The sequence below is a fragment of the Patiria miniata genome, unplaced genomic scaffold (assembly GCF_015706575.1).
Source record: "Patiria miniata isolate m_02_andy unplaced genomic scaffold, ASM1570657v1 HiC_scaffold_7, whole genome shotgun sequence".
Taxonomy (NCBI): Eukaryota; Metazoa; Echinodermata; class Asteroidea; order Valvatida; family Asterinidae; genus Patiria; species Patiria miniata.
In genome coordinates this window covers 15,973,811-15,989,950 of record NW_024037074.1, presented here as the reverse complement: position 1 = coordinate 15,989,950, position 16,140 = coordinate 15,973,811, and the positions used below count along the sequence as shown (strand labels likewise).

General features: G+C 40.5%; 1 protein-coding gene across 4 annotated transcripts in view; it reads left to right on the top strand.

Annotated features, from left to right (window-relative positions):
* The first annotated feature begins 2,686 nt into the window (after positions 1-2,686).
* LOC119744529 (glycine receptor subunit alpha-3-like) overlaps positions 2,687-16,140 on the top strand; it is a 35,297-nt gene continuing 21,843 nt past the window's right edge. For 2 of the 4 annotated variants that reach the window (XM_038220488.1, XM_038220487.1), the window contains exons 1-2: positions 2,687-2,919; positions 12,663-12,733. In XM_038220488.1, coding sequence (XP_038076416.1) covers positions 2,777-2,919; positions 12,663-12,733 — 214 coding nt within the window. In that variant the 5' untranslated portion in view covers positions 2,687-2,776. The remainder of the gene's footprint in view (positions 2,920-12,662; positions 12,734-16,140) is intronic. The other 2 variants (XM_038220489.1, XM_038220490.1) reach the window with 2 other exon arrangements.

The following is a 16,140-nucleotide window of genomic DNA, read 5'->3' as shown; positions in this document are numbered from 1 at the left end:
CTCGAGGTTTTTTTTTTCAAAAAGGGGAAGGGGTTGAGACTAGATGCAGTAGGATTCCAATAGGGATTCTGCTCAATGGCGCGAGATGGGACGAATGCGACTCGGACACGGTTGCCATCACTATTTTGCTTGGTTATTTCGGGTACATTATCGGCAACAAGCATTTCACATATGGATTGAAATAAGTTACGTGGCTGTGGTGAAATGTATTCGCGTCATTTCTAATGGTCCCTCGACTAATGGTCCCAATTTAAGAACTCCCTGTATTGATGGTCGTCCCGTGGAGATAATTATTCCGGTTTTTGACTCCTAATTCAATCATCATAATTGTGTAATCTCAAGTAGAAGGTCGCAACGCCATTTTTGCAACAAAGATTTCTGCTACACTTTCATAGCCCCGCGTCTAACGTGATCCCTTACGATGGTCTGAGATAAATACGTCATTTTTTTCTGATTGCTCACTTTAAATTCTTTCTTTATCTAATATATTATTACAGTCTTGACGCATTTTTTTTTATCATAACGCCAAGGTTACGGTGGCCCTTTGAAAAATGCCCCACAACTTTGAGATCCCAGCTTGAAAAGATAATGATCTGGGGGGTTCCTGCGTTGTCATTAAAACACCGTATAAATCACCATGTTTGGGGGAAGCTTCTGGCTTCACTCCATGCATCAAGCATGGAATCTGGAATGCAAATCATGTAGTTATTAGCTCGAACCAAACCAAGTTTAAGGAGCCCCCAGAGGGCAGCAGATCATGAACGATCAGGTGGTCTGGCTTATCAAGCCCGTTACGCATGGTAAGCTCTATCAATATATTCATGTGATTTCTCCGAATGAAATACAACATTTCATGATTTACAGGCCAATTAGCGAAGGCAGAATGTAAAACGACCTTCACATTTCTTTCACGCATCGGCAATCTCAATGTTTGTTTTTACATTTGTCAGAGCTGTGTAGATTAAAGATTCTGAATATTTCAAATCGCCAACGTTAACGGTCTGGTGTACTTCAGTCTAGGGTTAATTAGGTGCCCTTCCGTGTCTTTCCAACCCGGCTTGGCGATCGCTCGTTCAAGCTAGTGATGGTAGACGAGGCGTTGATGTCAATCACCGCGTCGCCCAAAGAAGTTCCCAGCGTTGATGCGATCGATGCACGCAGGAACTCCGCTCCGTGCACCCTGCTAGTTGCTTCGCTCATTCGCTGATGCATCCCCTCGTTAACGTTCTCATGCGCTGCGTCATTTAAGTTCATCAGCACTTTCCGTATAGGCATAAAGGTCCATGCCCACTTGAATTCTTATTCATGCAGCCACCAAATTATCTTCCTATTAATGACTTCTCAGATCATGAGGCATGATTATGACCTCATTATTCACAATCGTTCCGGCAGATTGCAAATTGCGAAGTGAAAACATGCTTGTTAACTTTGCGGTTTGGACCTAGGCCGATGATTATCAATTATTTTTTAAACCAAGGATTCCTCACATGGGCGTAGAGAGGGGGTGGGGGAAGGGGGGGCACTCCCCCCCCCCCCCCCGAAAACGGAAAAAAATGGAAAAGGGGGTGGGGGCAAGGAAAAGAGGTGCTAAGCCATATTGCTGTTAATTTGAATGGGAGGGGGGTAGGGCAAATGCTCCCCTGCTCACATCACGCTCGGAAAAATGATAAATTTTGAATATAATGAAAATGTTAAGGAATTTTTGGAAAAAATTGCTCTGCCCCCCGCCCCCGAACAAATCCTGGCGACGCCCATGATTCCTCACACTGCTCGCAAGCCAGAAGAGACATGTAGAGAGAAGACATATGAGAAGAAATTACAGTTTTAGAGGTGGGGGGACCGGGAAGATAACCCAAGAAGACCGAAACCCCAATCCACATATTGGCCTAGGTGGGATTCGAACCTTGGTCACAGCGGTGGAAGTCGAGGAAAGTAGGCCTACGCTACGCCAACTTGAATGCCCATTTTGTGACGTCATTATACGATTTTGACGATTTATACTACGGGTGTTTTCCCATAGAGGTATAAAGACGATTCATAAGAACAAGCCAGTAAACTCAGATCACGTATAAGAAAAGACTGGTACGGACCCTTTACGTACTTGTTAGCCAGCAGGCAAATATCGATCCAATTTTATCTGCTATCTTGTTGACTATAAAGTACAACCGGCGAATGGCCTCGACAACGAACTCTGACGTCATTAGTAATATTGATCGATTCGTAATTCTTATAATGGATCTCACATTATGATAATGTTGTCACTAATTGCATTTTCATTCATCCCTCAAATGCAACAGTTACTTCTATTCACCCGTGGGTAAAAGTAGAAGTTAAAGATGTATGTATATGGAGATAATGCAAAAAAGTAAAACTGCTGCAAACTGCTTACTGACTGGATGGACCTGAAATATATAAATCTTAGAATTAATGTGGCCTGACGTTGCGAACTTAGCAAGTTCTTCTTCAGAGGCTAAAACAGAATCATATCTCATATGGAGATTAGAATCTCATATGGAGATTAGTCAGAAATCTTAAAAATACAGTATTATGGGGAAATTCAAGAAAGATAGAAAAACAACATTATTGAATATAGTTGTTAAGCCCAGGCTTTTGATTGGCAGCTACGCGGTTGTCGATCACATCAAGCTGCGAGCGCCAGTGGTTGACTGTTGCCTGCGCGTGATCGTGTTGAATGCAGTGGTTGGGTGTTCGTTCAGTCGCGTCCACATAGGCGTCGGCACGTACATGTACATGTCACTCACGTGCATGCGAGCACATGGCACTGTTGAATTGCGCGGGAAAGGTTTCGTCTGCACCGAGTAGAGCTTTCAATCAGGGGAACAGTGGTAATAAGCGAGCCATGGCTACAAGAACGTGGATTTTATATGCTGTCATCCTGTGGACCTCGGACAAATCCAGGTAGGTGTTCTCATACACGAAATGAAACAGTGTTTGTTGCAATCTGAACCATTCTGAGCACACATCACAGTAGGCCAACATGCATGGAGTCCCCTTCAGTGGCGAAAGCATTGTACCAGTTAATTATACAAAGCAACTGCCCAATCTGAACAATAGCCGGGGGCCTCCATGGTGCAGTCAACGTGCTGGGATAGGTCTATACCTTTAATTACTAAAAGGACATGAAGCAAATCAAGTATAGTATTCCAAGGCGATTCGTATAATTATCTGATAATGTCGATAAGCTTGAAATCTAGACAACTGTATTCAGAACCGCCCGGTATTGGAAACATTTGTAAGAATATATTTCGATTGTATAACGGTTTCATCTTTCCTTGGGCGGGGGATTTGTTCAATGGCCTTCTCGGTAAAATACTTGGCACAGCACAATACAGTTATGGCATGTGGGTCTAGCAGCTAAATTTCTGAAATAGAATTTAGTAGCTAAGTATATTCGGTTTTGGAAAACTACAACGCCATCTCTGATGGTCACTTTGGAAATGCTAAGTACGATAGGCCTACTTCATGTTGGTAGCCTACACAGCGTTCAACATCAATCATAATTGCTCATGATCACACTAGTGCCAAATGCCATGGGCGATAGTAAAAACAAAACCCGAAGATGGCACTGAGGTTAATTGGATACATACATGCACGCTATTGGCGGAGTGTGATGACCGACCAGACCACATCATCGCATTATTATACACGAAGAAGAAACTTGAACCCCTAATGACCACAGCGCACCTCGGCACACAGCGCAGATATTTATTAATCGGTTCACTAAATGTTGGTGAGTCTCCTATCTGCATGCATACGTTATAAAGCATGTCGGACATCATTCAAACTGGAAGGATTAAAAAATACCGATAATTCCAGAGTCCATTTTTAAAGTGCGATCCATCATGTGGAGCCATCAAGTCAGTTAATTTTTGACAATGATATTTCATCGTATTAGTAAGGGATAACCTTTTATCAGGGAGTGCCATCTGGGTTGATAAGAATGCATTGGCTTCCCACTTAGTTTTTGTGTGGTTACGGCTCTTGGTTTATTTAGAAACCCATCGACAAAATTACGAATATTTATCCCGTGAAATATCTCCCTATCATCGTTAACCCAAAGATGGATAGTTGAACCTATAACCTTATACTGTTAACCTAAACAGGTTCGCAGGAATTACTCAAGCAATCGGAGATTAGACGACAAAATGCACTTTATTTTGAACCGTCCTTAAAAATAGTGGTGTAGGCCTATTATTTTATAACTAATCCTTGACCGACATCCCCAAGATTATAAAGTACAGCATTGGAAGGGTTTCTCGAAGAACAAAAAACTCGGAGAAAATCACGGGTACAGAGTTACCCTGCAACATGTCTATTATGTTCCTGTAATTGGGGCGGACAGATGATTATAAATGACCCCTCATACTCGGTAATAGCAGTAACCCGGACTACGTACAATCATAGGTTCGAGCACTTTTTCCTATGGTGACACACCTTTAGTGTGAAGTCCATTTTACTTAAGAGCATTATTTACCAACTGCAATTCATAGACTTAATTTCATACCAATGATTGCCTATTGAAAAACGCACGTTGAAAATTGAATTGCAAATAGCACATCTGGATAACAGCGCTGTATCAAATTCCACTAATGCCCTGGCTTAGGCCTATAAGTATGGTAAAGCAACCGCCTCCGTAGACATGCCTTTATCCCTTGACGAAATGCACATTTGAATGCAGGATCTTCTCAGTTGACTTGTAGTGCGTAAATGAAACGTTCTTTGGATTTACTCGTGGAGTTTTGAAGATGAATAAATGCCATGTTTATGAATCACTGAATGCTCCGAGTAGATTCTAAGGTCTGAATAAGTACTGCTGTTCGCTATTATCGGGTAGGGGCCTACATTCCAAAATATGATACGAGTGGGGCGCCGTGGCCTCGTGGTCTGGAGCATAATATTATAACATGGTCTGCCGATAATTTTGCAGGTTGTGGGTTCGAGTCCAACCTGGGGTTGTGGTGCGTGTGCCCTTGGATTGGGCAAGACACTTTGTCACTCGTTGCTTTTCTTTAAGAAGGAGTAAATGGATACACGCGAGGGCATAGATGGTTAATTGTGACTGATTTTACCTGCTTAATATTGCGCCGAAATGGCAGCGTCGAGCTGTGTACTCCCAAGGGAGCTGAGATTGTCTTTGGAATGCTTCATTGGCTGAATGATCAGGGGTAATAGTAACGTAGAGCACTCTATTCTTAATTAAAGCGCTATATAAGGATTCAGTAGTATTAGTAACACCTACACCGTTGCCCTTTTGCCCAGCCTCGTAACAATAATACTGAATTGCTGCCTATCTTTTGGAATTTGCCATGCCAGTCGAACGCATCTGAAAAACCAACATGATTTGCGGTCCTCGTTTTGTTAGATACACATATTACACATTTTGTATCTTTCATCGTTGGTATAACAAGGCATTTATGTCGTTAGAGATGGGAGAGTTGACAGACCGTTGTCCTTGATGATAACCAGATCGGCCTGTCCAGGTAACCTGGCATTCTTGGTGGATGGTACGACATGTGAAGCCATCTTAATGTTCTTCATTATCACTCAACCCAAATACCAACAATCCATGGAGAATTTTTATCTACGCCCTTTGCAGATGTGGGTCACTTGATGAACCAACATTCCGAATGACCAGGGACGGTGTTACGATGTAAATGATCGAGCGGGGCAGAGCAGAGGAAAACGGCGAGTTTTTTTTCGAAACAACAAACAGTCCTCAGTGGACCGCGAGATCTCGCGCTTGCTGCGAACATTCTTGTCATTTTCCCTGCATCAATAGGACGATCACGACGAAGATTACATCCATATCATCAAGGTGCCATTGTGTCTCTTTCTTGCGAGCCTCGCTGCAGTCTCCAGAGATCATGTATTCAAAAATATGCGTAGCTTTAAAGTGTGGATCCAAAGTTAGATTCAGGTTGGGCTACACATTTAATGCAGCAACTCTTCCAATGCATAATGATCAGAGCCACTGAACTATAGTATAATATTATAATGCTACAAATTAGTATTGATGAATTTGTACGTACAACACAAGTGAAATGTCACGTCTGATGATTTTTATTGAACAATCGGCTCCGGGTCTCGCATGACATATGGCTGTATCACACGAATGTTGGACTAACCTTACGATGACAAATTTGCAGAGTTGTCTTATGGGAACACAGCTGACCGAACTCACACTGTACATAATTCATCAACATTCCAGATCGGGCATTTAATTAACCTTCACGGAAGAATTGCTCCATGAATGGAGATACATACACCGTTACATGCAATTAATGACAGAGAAGAACGTTTATTGCAAACGAAAACTTTAATAAATTATTTTGACAATAATAGCCAACACTTGCCCGTATATTTCTTGTTCCGTTAATGGAAAGGATTATCAAGTTTCTATCGTCATAATACAAACCTACTCTGATAAATGCAAAAACTATACACTTTTTTTTTTTACATACATGTACTTTGTTCAAAATTGAGATCTTATGTCGATTTTCAGTCGCCGGCCAAACGGCTCGACACACCTCCAAAACGCCATGCATATCTGTAATACGCCATGCTGTTTAATACTTTTGGGGACATCGACAGGAATATTCGAATTATTAGTCATGGAAAAAAGAAGTTTCTGGATCCGTAGTCCAATGAAATGTACAAACGCCGAGGGGAAGTGCGTGTTCTATTCCTCCTCTTTAACAGATGTTAAAGTTCAACCAAAGTGTAAATCTCAACAGACTGGTCGATTTTGAATAAAATATGCCGCGTGGAGACAATATGTTACGTTCAAGAATAAGACATGTCGTCCAAAATGTACATTGACTCTAATGTATTAAAACAGTCCCCATGCAGGACGTATAAGAACAGTTTGATGATTTCCCTTTAATGAGTAGCTCGAAAACAATCAGTCTTAATTGGCAATATAGTAGGTACCCGTGGTTCTCACTTAATATTGTTTAATATTGCCATCAATTAAGACTTAATATTACAGCATAATTAAGCCGTAATTTGCAGCATGATGACACGACGATACATGTTGAGTTGATTTCCCAACTGAATTGAATATGTGATGGACGAGCCCGCATGCCAATAACTCTGGATAATGAAAAGAATTGATAATTGATGGAATAGTTTCTAATTACAACCTTTCAATAAATGCCTTCAGTGACGTCCTTAAAAACGAAAGAATATTACCGCACCGAATGTCAACTAACCATTCGATATTCAAACAGCCATTCAGTGCACGACCTCCTCATGCAATGCAATTACACGAGCCAAATGCCAATAAAGACAAAATATGTCGCTTTATTTGCCGTAACGCCGCGTTCACAAAAAACCGGCTCTTCTACAACATATGGATGTACATTAAAATGAAAGCCCAATGAAAATGTACAAACCGACTAATGAGATGTTATAGATATCTTGCAAACTCGCAAGATCTGTAGCGTTAAGCCTAACATAAAGGAAGGTAGTGAGCCTCCCTTATATAATATGAGTTTCAGGAAGGAACGATTACAACTGCCATTTCTTTTATAAGGAGACAATGAGGAAGATCTGCAATGGTTCAGCCTCGTCTCTTATTTGAAATTACCGAGGGACTGTGGATGAAGGACAACCAAGCAGAAGATCCCCGCGTGTGTTTCTTTAGTGATAATCATAACTCTGCGGGTTTTACAGCCAATGAAATCCTATACACGAATTCATACGATAGGTATGCTCCTAAGGTGACATTTTCAAATTACTTTATACAAGAAAGATTTATTATGATGAAAACATTGTTAAAACGTGGAAGTTACATTATGCTTGCATGGCCGCTGTATAAATTGAAGTTCCAAAGTGCAACAAGGAAAGAAGTCAACCATCCTGTCATATTCGATTTTTTTTTTTACAGTTCAATTCAAACAAGTGTCGCGGCGGGTAAATCGAAGAACGTCTTTATTAAGAGAGCTGTGAAATTGGCGCGGAAACGCATCCAAGCAGACTAGTTCCTCCAAATATGAAATTACACACTTGGGCATTATTGATACTACACAAGCCGTAACGGCATTGACCCCCAACGGCCAGTAGGCCTACACAATAAAGACACGAACGGTGCCTTTTAACGTAATTACAAGGCTGTATCTCGGAGGCAACCCAGTTCTTCGAGGTCGAGTAATCGATATTAACCCTTACAAGTGCTTCGCACGCGTTCCATTCCCCATTTATCTATTTTGTAAGGTCCTAGGTGCAATCGTTTTTAGGGAAGTGTGGAATCACCCTGGGGATATTGACTGGTGTCCCTGGCGGACACTTCTCCTTGCCTTCGTAATTGCTCAGTTTGGGCTTAGGACGCAACAAGCGCCATTGTTGTGCATCGAAATCGAGAGACCTAAATGCATTTTTGAGCCCTAAATGTAGAAAAAAAATTCAATGTTGTCGCAATACTCGTAATCAGTGTTCACTCTAAATTGTCCCTGATCAGATTTCACTTTTCTACGGCTGGTCAAAATGATACTTTGCTACGGTTAACCGTTTCGCATTCTGCGGACGTGCAAGAAACAACATGTATTGGTAATGTGTGTATTTATGTACCACACACGCACAACGTATACGCTGCATTCAATAGACATGCACTACTTGAAATGCGTATGGGTTTGCCACAAAGTGTCTGTCGCGTCCGATGTAAACAACCGGGTTTGTTCGTCTTTTCTCGGGCGCCGACAGACAATTACAACACGACTGTCCAGTGACTTGTCCACAAGTCATGGAGCCTCGCGCCTGTACCTAAATATTATAGTACCTTTAATAGTACTGTAATCATTGTAACCCCAGATCAAAATGTTCGAAAATAACATGTCATGGAATAAGCAAACATGTTAAGAATTCCATGGATAACTCCAACCACAACCTTACAACTATACTGTCAGTTTGTCACGGAAATTTGATCGAGCAACACAAAGGTGAAATGTCCGACAATACTTCGCAATCCAAGGTTGAAAACTGAATACAACCGTCCCTCGTTTTCACGGCATTTGCAACACCTTTTTTTTTTTTGGTTTTAAATCATTCAACAGCTGGGACGTGACTGCTCGAGGCGCGCGACTGCTCAATCTCACACTCACGAACGGACAGCTTAATCGTGCGCACGGAGACTGTAATGTCTATAAATACATTATTTATGAAATGCATACTAGTTAATTTAAAAGTAATGAATTTAAAGGAACTCTACATCACCAACGATTTTAAAATGTGTATCAAAGCTTACACGTTGGAATTTCAAAGGTGTAAATTTAGCAACAACTGTGAAAGTTCGAACTCAACACAGGTGCTGGATTTTTGAAGATAACTGCCAACATAAGCTTTAATATTTAAGACCTGAGTTTGTGGCATGTTTAATACAAAAACAATTCTCTGAACTATACAGACTTGAGGAATCCTTAAAACTGATTTTATATAAAAAAAAAAAGGTCAATTTAGCTAAGTGATTTTTTTCTACAAAGTAAGAGGCGTTTGGAAAATTGGTTTGTCCGATCTTACAATGAGCCTATTTTCCCGGAATTTTCGTCAGGATTTTTTATTGGGTCTCCAAGCTTTAAGGGCAGAGTAAATGGCAAACACAAATGAGTTGCAAATCAGGTAGTAGTAATATCCATTTGTCATATCCTCTAATGGGTCACGGTGGATGATTTTATACTAATTGCATTTTATCTACGACACCCAAACTCGGTTGAAAAAGAGTTATTTTCTGCACTGTAGAACTCATCGTGTATCAAACTACATTGTATATATTACAAGGGTCAATAAATTAAGAAATCGAGCCCTTTTTTTAAGTAAAACTGCTTTTTTTTTCTCAGCCAAAGATATATCAAGTACGTTATTTATTACAAGTTTTACCACAAATGTCCCGCTGCTAGCGTGCTTTACTTTGTGTTACACGTTGAAAAGAAATCATGGGATGTATCACTGAACAAACTTGGATGTACTACGGGTATTATACTCCGCTCTGTTCACCATGGAAGTATAATTTTTTGGACAACTGGGACAATAAAGATCCGTGACCTTTCGGACAATTACAATTTAAAAAGGAGCGGAGTGGCAACATTGAACACTGGATGGCGCTGTTCAGGGGGTATAAATGTCCTCCCCAACTCCCACCACGGATCTTTTACCCCATACACCATTCCGATTTTGAAATTATGGTGACGATTGTGGTAGGCATTGCAGGGACGCTTCTATGCCTGAGCGCCCATCACATGTGTATTTTGTAAAGCTTTGTCACTAAAAGACGGCACATTGTACGAAATACCAAAGCGAGATAGGGCGCGTCCCAGTAATGATAAAAAGTTGCCCCGGTAGACTTAAACAAAAATGAGCAAGTCGGATTGGTCTATATCCTCCACACATTTCCGTATAGGCCTACATGCAGTCAACCCCGTCGAACTACTACGATTCGTCAGGTCGAGATCTGTTAAATTAACCATATCACATTCCTGCATTGCACTGCAGAAATTCCATCATCCCAAATGATGTTCCTAACGATCACAACTCATTCATTCATGTTATTCTTCACACTTATGTTCCCCGGACATCCTTCAACGTGTTAAAAAACGGGAGAGAAAACGCGTAAATGAGTGTGCTCGGCTACCTATCATAACGCCCGAGTGGGCCTAGGTTGGCGGTGATTGCCGCCGATGAAATGAGGCGAGACACGGCGAGAAATGACCCATGGAACGGCTACCGTCGGCGGAGTAAGGGAGCACTTGTCATAAAAGAAAGTCACTGCGCGTTGATAACTTAATGACTAAATATACCCAACAAGTTTTGTTCTGACTCCTTCGTTATTAAGATTTCATAAGTTGATGACCAAATTGCTTAGGTTATGTACAGTTTCTTGGAAATTCATGTCGGCAAATATATTCACATCGCACTTTCCATTTTGCCATCCTGGCAAATCGTACAGGTTTTGTGGACAGGCAGCCAGGAAGTGACTGAGAAATTCCCGCTTCATTTACTGCTTAACATTGAGCGGAACAGTGTATATTTAAACCCGGGGAATATTGCGGTTTAAAGGCTTAAGTAATTGATTTTTTTAGTGAAAGGACATGACCTTCTGGATCATTGCCCGCTGAAAGATTCAACAAAATAGTATCAGTTTTATAGCGATATTAAGAAGCCATTTCAGCCATTAGATTGGTATTATGCTCATATAGCTATTCCGAATACCGATTCTCCATCATTAGGGACAGTACATCGGTCGTCCAATATGCCAAGAGGTAGTATGCTGACAGCAAATAGTCGCCATCTAGTCTAACAGTGGAACTGAACGCGGCCATACTAATTCACACCAGGGGAGCAGTAAAACAAGAATTGTAGCTACCGCAGGTATACCGCTTTCCCATTTACTGGGTTCAATTGTCGAGGATGATATGCACTTCCACCCGAACGATGCTCCACGGAGACCTCTTGAGCCGTCATTGATGGCAGGTGATGTCCGGTAATTGCCGATCCAATCCCGGACGCTATACCGTCTACAATGCCAAACATTGCTTCCTCAATTTCAAAGATGCCCCCCCCCCACCCAGCAGAGATTAGGGAAGAGATTTAACCGAAGTCTCACAATATTGCTTTCCACGACCTGCCTGGTGATTTAAGTGGAGAATCCCTGTCGAGCCCCAAAGCTAAGTGCAATGTTAATTTTGGGAACGGGAACTGTAAAGCTATAGTGACATGTTACCTGTGTGTACTTTGCTAATGTCAATACTTTGCGAGCGCTTCTTATTATTGGCTATTCGAGCGAATATCCCCCGGCTTGTATCAAATTTCGACATTTATTTGCGCCGATTCTGAAACCTGAAGAGACTCACTCCCGGTGTCACGTGAATTATCAACCTGTGTGAAATCCGACCCCTCTGCCTTCTGGAAACTCAAACTCACAAGTTGGCCTAGCTGTTGCGTTGTTCTTTGCACCGAGACATGCGCAATACGTTGATTGAGTCCGTCTTCCATGTAGCCCAAAATCCACACGACACCAGTACTGAATCCATATAAATAATTACACGTTTCAATTTTTGATATGCTTTTCCAAAAAAAAAAATCAACTGCGGCACAAAAAATATCAAGGTTCGTTGAGCAAATGTGTCCTTGGAAAAATCATGAACAAATGGTGAGCAAACTAATCGCATTGTAACAGAATATGTCGCACACATACCGTACTTATTGACATTATCAAATTTTGTTTTTGTTAAAAGGTGTATTAAACTTGGTAAAAACAAATTGACTAACTGCAACATCAACACATCAGACATCAGAATATCCCATTGTTTGATCAGTCAAAGACAGTCAAAATATCTTCCACTTCCTCTGCCATGCATTATATTAGGGCCTATAGACTAGTACAAAACAAGTCCGAGCACATTCGTGTTAACACTGTGATTAGTCAAATTCCATCAACAGACAAAAAGGTAACTGGTAGGTATACATCTTATCAATCACCTCCAGTGAAATTCTTAACAGTTAAAAACAGTCACTTGATTGATTTTGACTGCTGTGATGGCGTAGCTGAATTTGTCTGCCAGAGAGGGCGGGTTTTGTACACTTTAGTTTATTAACTTGATTATCAATCATAACATCTGATCATTTCTTGCTTCTTTGTTTCTTTCCATTAGAGTCTGTGGCCAACTCTTGTCTGGTAGAGTCGCTGACGACTATGAGCCAAGTATACGACCCAATACCACCGGTAGGTAAAAGGCTCTTTTTCCCCCGAATGTGTTTTCATATTAAACGAAGAATATGTTTATGGCATTTACTGATTGATATCAAATTATTTTTGTCAACACATCTCAGCGACTGACATAATGATATGCAAACAATAGCAACATGCATGGATGATATTCAAAACTTGAGAGTCAAAAATATGAGGAATGAGGCACCGCCCAACCTCACGAACATTAACGAAATTACCGAACCTATCCGATTCTTTCCCAACTCTGCCGAGGAAAGGTAAGCCAACTTGATCTTTGCCAAACAACTAAGTAAAAAAATAAAAGTACCAAAAATGCAATCCAACCGAATCCCAAAGAAAATAATACCAGGTCCCCAATACCGCCAACCTGACTAAATGACGGAAAACCAACCCACACAATTAAGCCAACTGTATTGCACCAAACCTGATCTAGCAACGGATGCAATCTATTTCCATGTTCATTAATTTTGAGCAACCACTACCCAAACATCCCAATCTAACACAGAATAGAACGGCGTACCTTACGACAACATCGAATTCAAAAGATACCTGAGTGTTTAATAAAGTTGTCAATACCTCAATGCGAGGCCGATGTAATTGAGACGACGCGGATGAAGTGAAGACGGTCTTCGCTGTTTACTCATAAAACATCCTCCATCTGTCATTCAGGTCAAACTGACCCAGCTTTTTTCCCCTTCATTAACCAATGTACTTGTTTAATGAACGTACTATACCTGTAGGCAAGGGAGCGCGTGTAAGCATAATTGTATAGCCACCCAGAAACGAACCTACCTTTTTATTGAGCGAAACGTCACTCAAGGACTGGTATATACTTAAAAAAAAACGCTGACAAATTATTCCACCTGAAATGGTCTACCGTTTGGAAGACACCTCATTAAATATGGTTTATGAAAATGTGCCCCCAGGCACACTTTTTTTTAAAATGATTTGGCAATGGCCCCCCAATAATTGTGCATAATGTTTTTCCTTATTTTCTACAAATATATAGTAGCTGTATAAAATGAGCTAAAATGAGCTACACTTCCACATGATTAAGATTTTGAGCCATTGCTGCTTTAAACGAACTTTAAAAAATGCACAAATAGTATGTGATCATAGGTCTTTGTACCTTTAATTACAATAATAACAATGGTCACGTAATGTTCAACGAGGACATTTTATTACTGGCAAAAAGGTTTGCTATAGTTTGCTCGTGTGTCAAACGGTCAGTGCATGCATGATCCGAAACACCGAACGTGCCAAAAAAAAACAGCATTATACAGAAACATATTTCCACGTAGTGCATTTCTCGTCTGACTTCATAACAAAGAATAATAGTCTTGGACCCAATTACGCACTGCGAATATTTTTTGTGTGACCTGCAGCTTTATTAGTTGGATTCTAAAAACCAATTAATGTGTGAGATTGACAACATTATTGTGACCTTCGTTTAATAAAATGTGTTTTGTTTGGCGATGGAGATTCATATTTCAGTGTTTAATTGAATTTTGCTTCTTGCTGGTACACATGGCTCATGTTAGTTTCGCCTGTCCGAGGTTAATTGTGGGGGGGGGGGGGGAATAGTAGGCTTTACTTCCATTTTTGGAACGAAATCATAAACAATCACATCAAACAAACAAAAGGCAACATTATGGTGGATTACGAAGTCATTCCCTCATTTCTTCTAAAAGGGATTAAAAAAAATTAATGTACACACCCTAAACTAAGTGTTGTTTTCTTGCTATTATTTTTGAATGTTTTTTCTTATCTTTGAATTCCAAATCTATTCTGTATTTGCTACAATGGCGATGCCGTTTTTTCTTTTCTATTGGGCCTACACATCTACGTAAATGTCACATGAAATTGTAGGCTGGTACCGAATTCAATGCATGTGCGTCAACTATTCCTTACCGTCAGGGAACCAAGCAGGTGAAAATGGTGGTATGCTTTTAGCGAACCGATAAACACCATCTGTATATTTGCTTCTACAAAATAGACATGTATCTATATCTAGTCGGCAATTATTGGTATTTTACGACATATTTTCCGGTGCCTGGGCGACTGCAGGCGGCTTTTGAAAATCTCATAAAACAAGGCAAGTTGAAAGCGCCATAAAACAGTTGGAGTCGTCTGTTGCCTCCGGCAATTTTGATGGGCCAGTAAAAGAATTGTATAGTTGAGATATACGCATTGTGCTATTGTTAAAAATAGGAATGGTGTATATACGTGTAGATGTAAAATACGTGTAACCTGATTTTTTTTTTATTTCCATGCAAAAACCAGACTGATACCCTGCAATATTTGAGTTCCCAGGGTTAATATTTCTATAACAACGATAAACCGAAGTAACTTTCGTGATTCTTCCTGGACAACACCTAAACATGACAAACAAATATCATGCGCTACCTTTTATTTGAATCTATTCGATTGATTGAAATATATAGGCCTATATATAACAAATTAAAAAAAAACCTGTTCTTGCAAAGTAGTACACGTAATTGTATAGCCATCAACTGAAATACGTATTTCGTGAGCGGCAGAGATCCTATTTTCGGAGTATATTCCGACTGACCTTGTAGATAGACTTGTAATACATCAACAATGCAACACTCTCGCACTAAAGATGTTTGAAACCGGCGGAGGTATTCTTATTACCCTGCAATATTATTAAGCTTGAGTAGCTGTACAAGCGAGGACAACAGGATGCTGTTTGCTCGATCTGAGATATCTGAGATGGAGTGTCCGAGAGAGGGGACGGGCCTTTCTGGACACCTCATTTTTCAGGCTTAGAAGCGACGAGGCGAGTGACATGGCTTGACAGGTGCCATCCCGAGGCTGATCAAGGATGTCGTATCCTGATAAATCTCTAACAGGAATTTAGGCTACAACAAAATAAAGACCGGGAAAATCATATATCAACCCACATGAAGATAAAATGTTATACACGTTCGTTGCAGGAGAATAATCTTGCGCAATTTCATGTCTTTGTTTAAATGTGCCCTTGTATTGTGTTACTCATTATTGCTATATTTTGTAACTGAAATTATGGTATTCGTTTACTGATGTAAAACAATTTTAAACAAACATACTCTTTGAGAACTGGCGTGGAGAATGGAGTGATTGTTCAATCCACGGCCCTCCCAAAAAGGCATAGCCTACATAAACCAAACACACACATACTCGAAATAGGAATTTGAGGAAAGAGAAAATACAAAACCAACCACCGAAGTAACTTTTATAAACAGTCAGGAAAGGTTTTCGTCCGTTAACCGCCCCCCCCCTTTAAAGATTTAATGTAACACTTTTGACTCTCAACATTTCTGCCTACTAGGCCCGAGAGACAAGACGTTCCTTTACAGAATTGCAGCCTTTACTAAGCAATTTTCCAGCAGACGACGTAT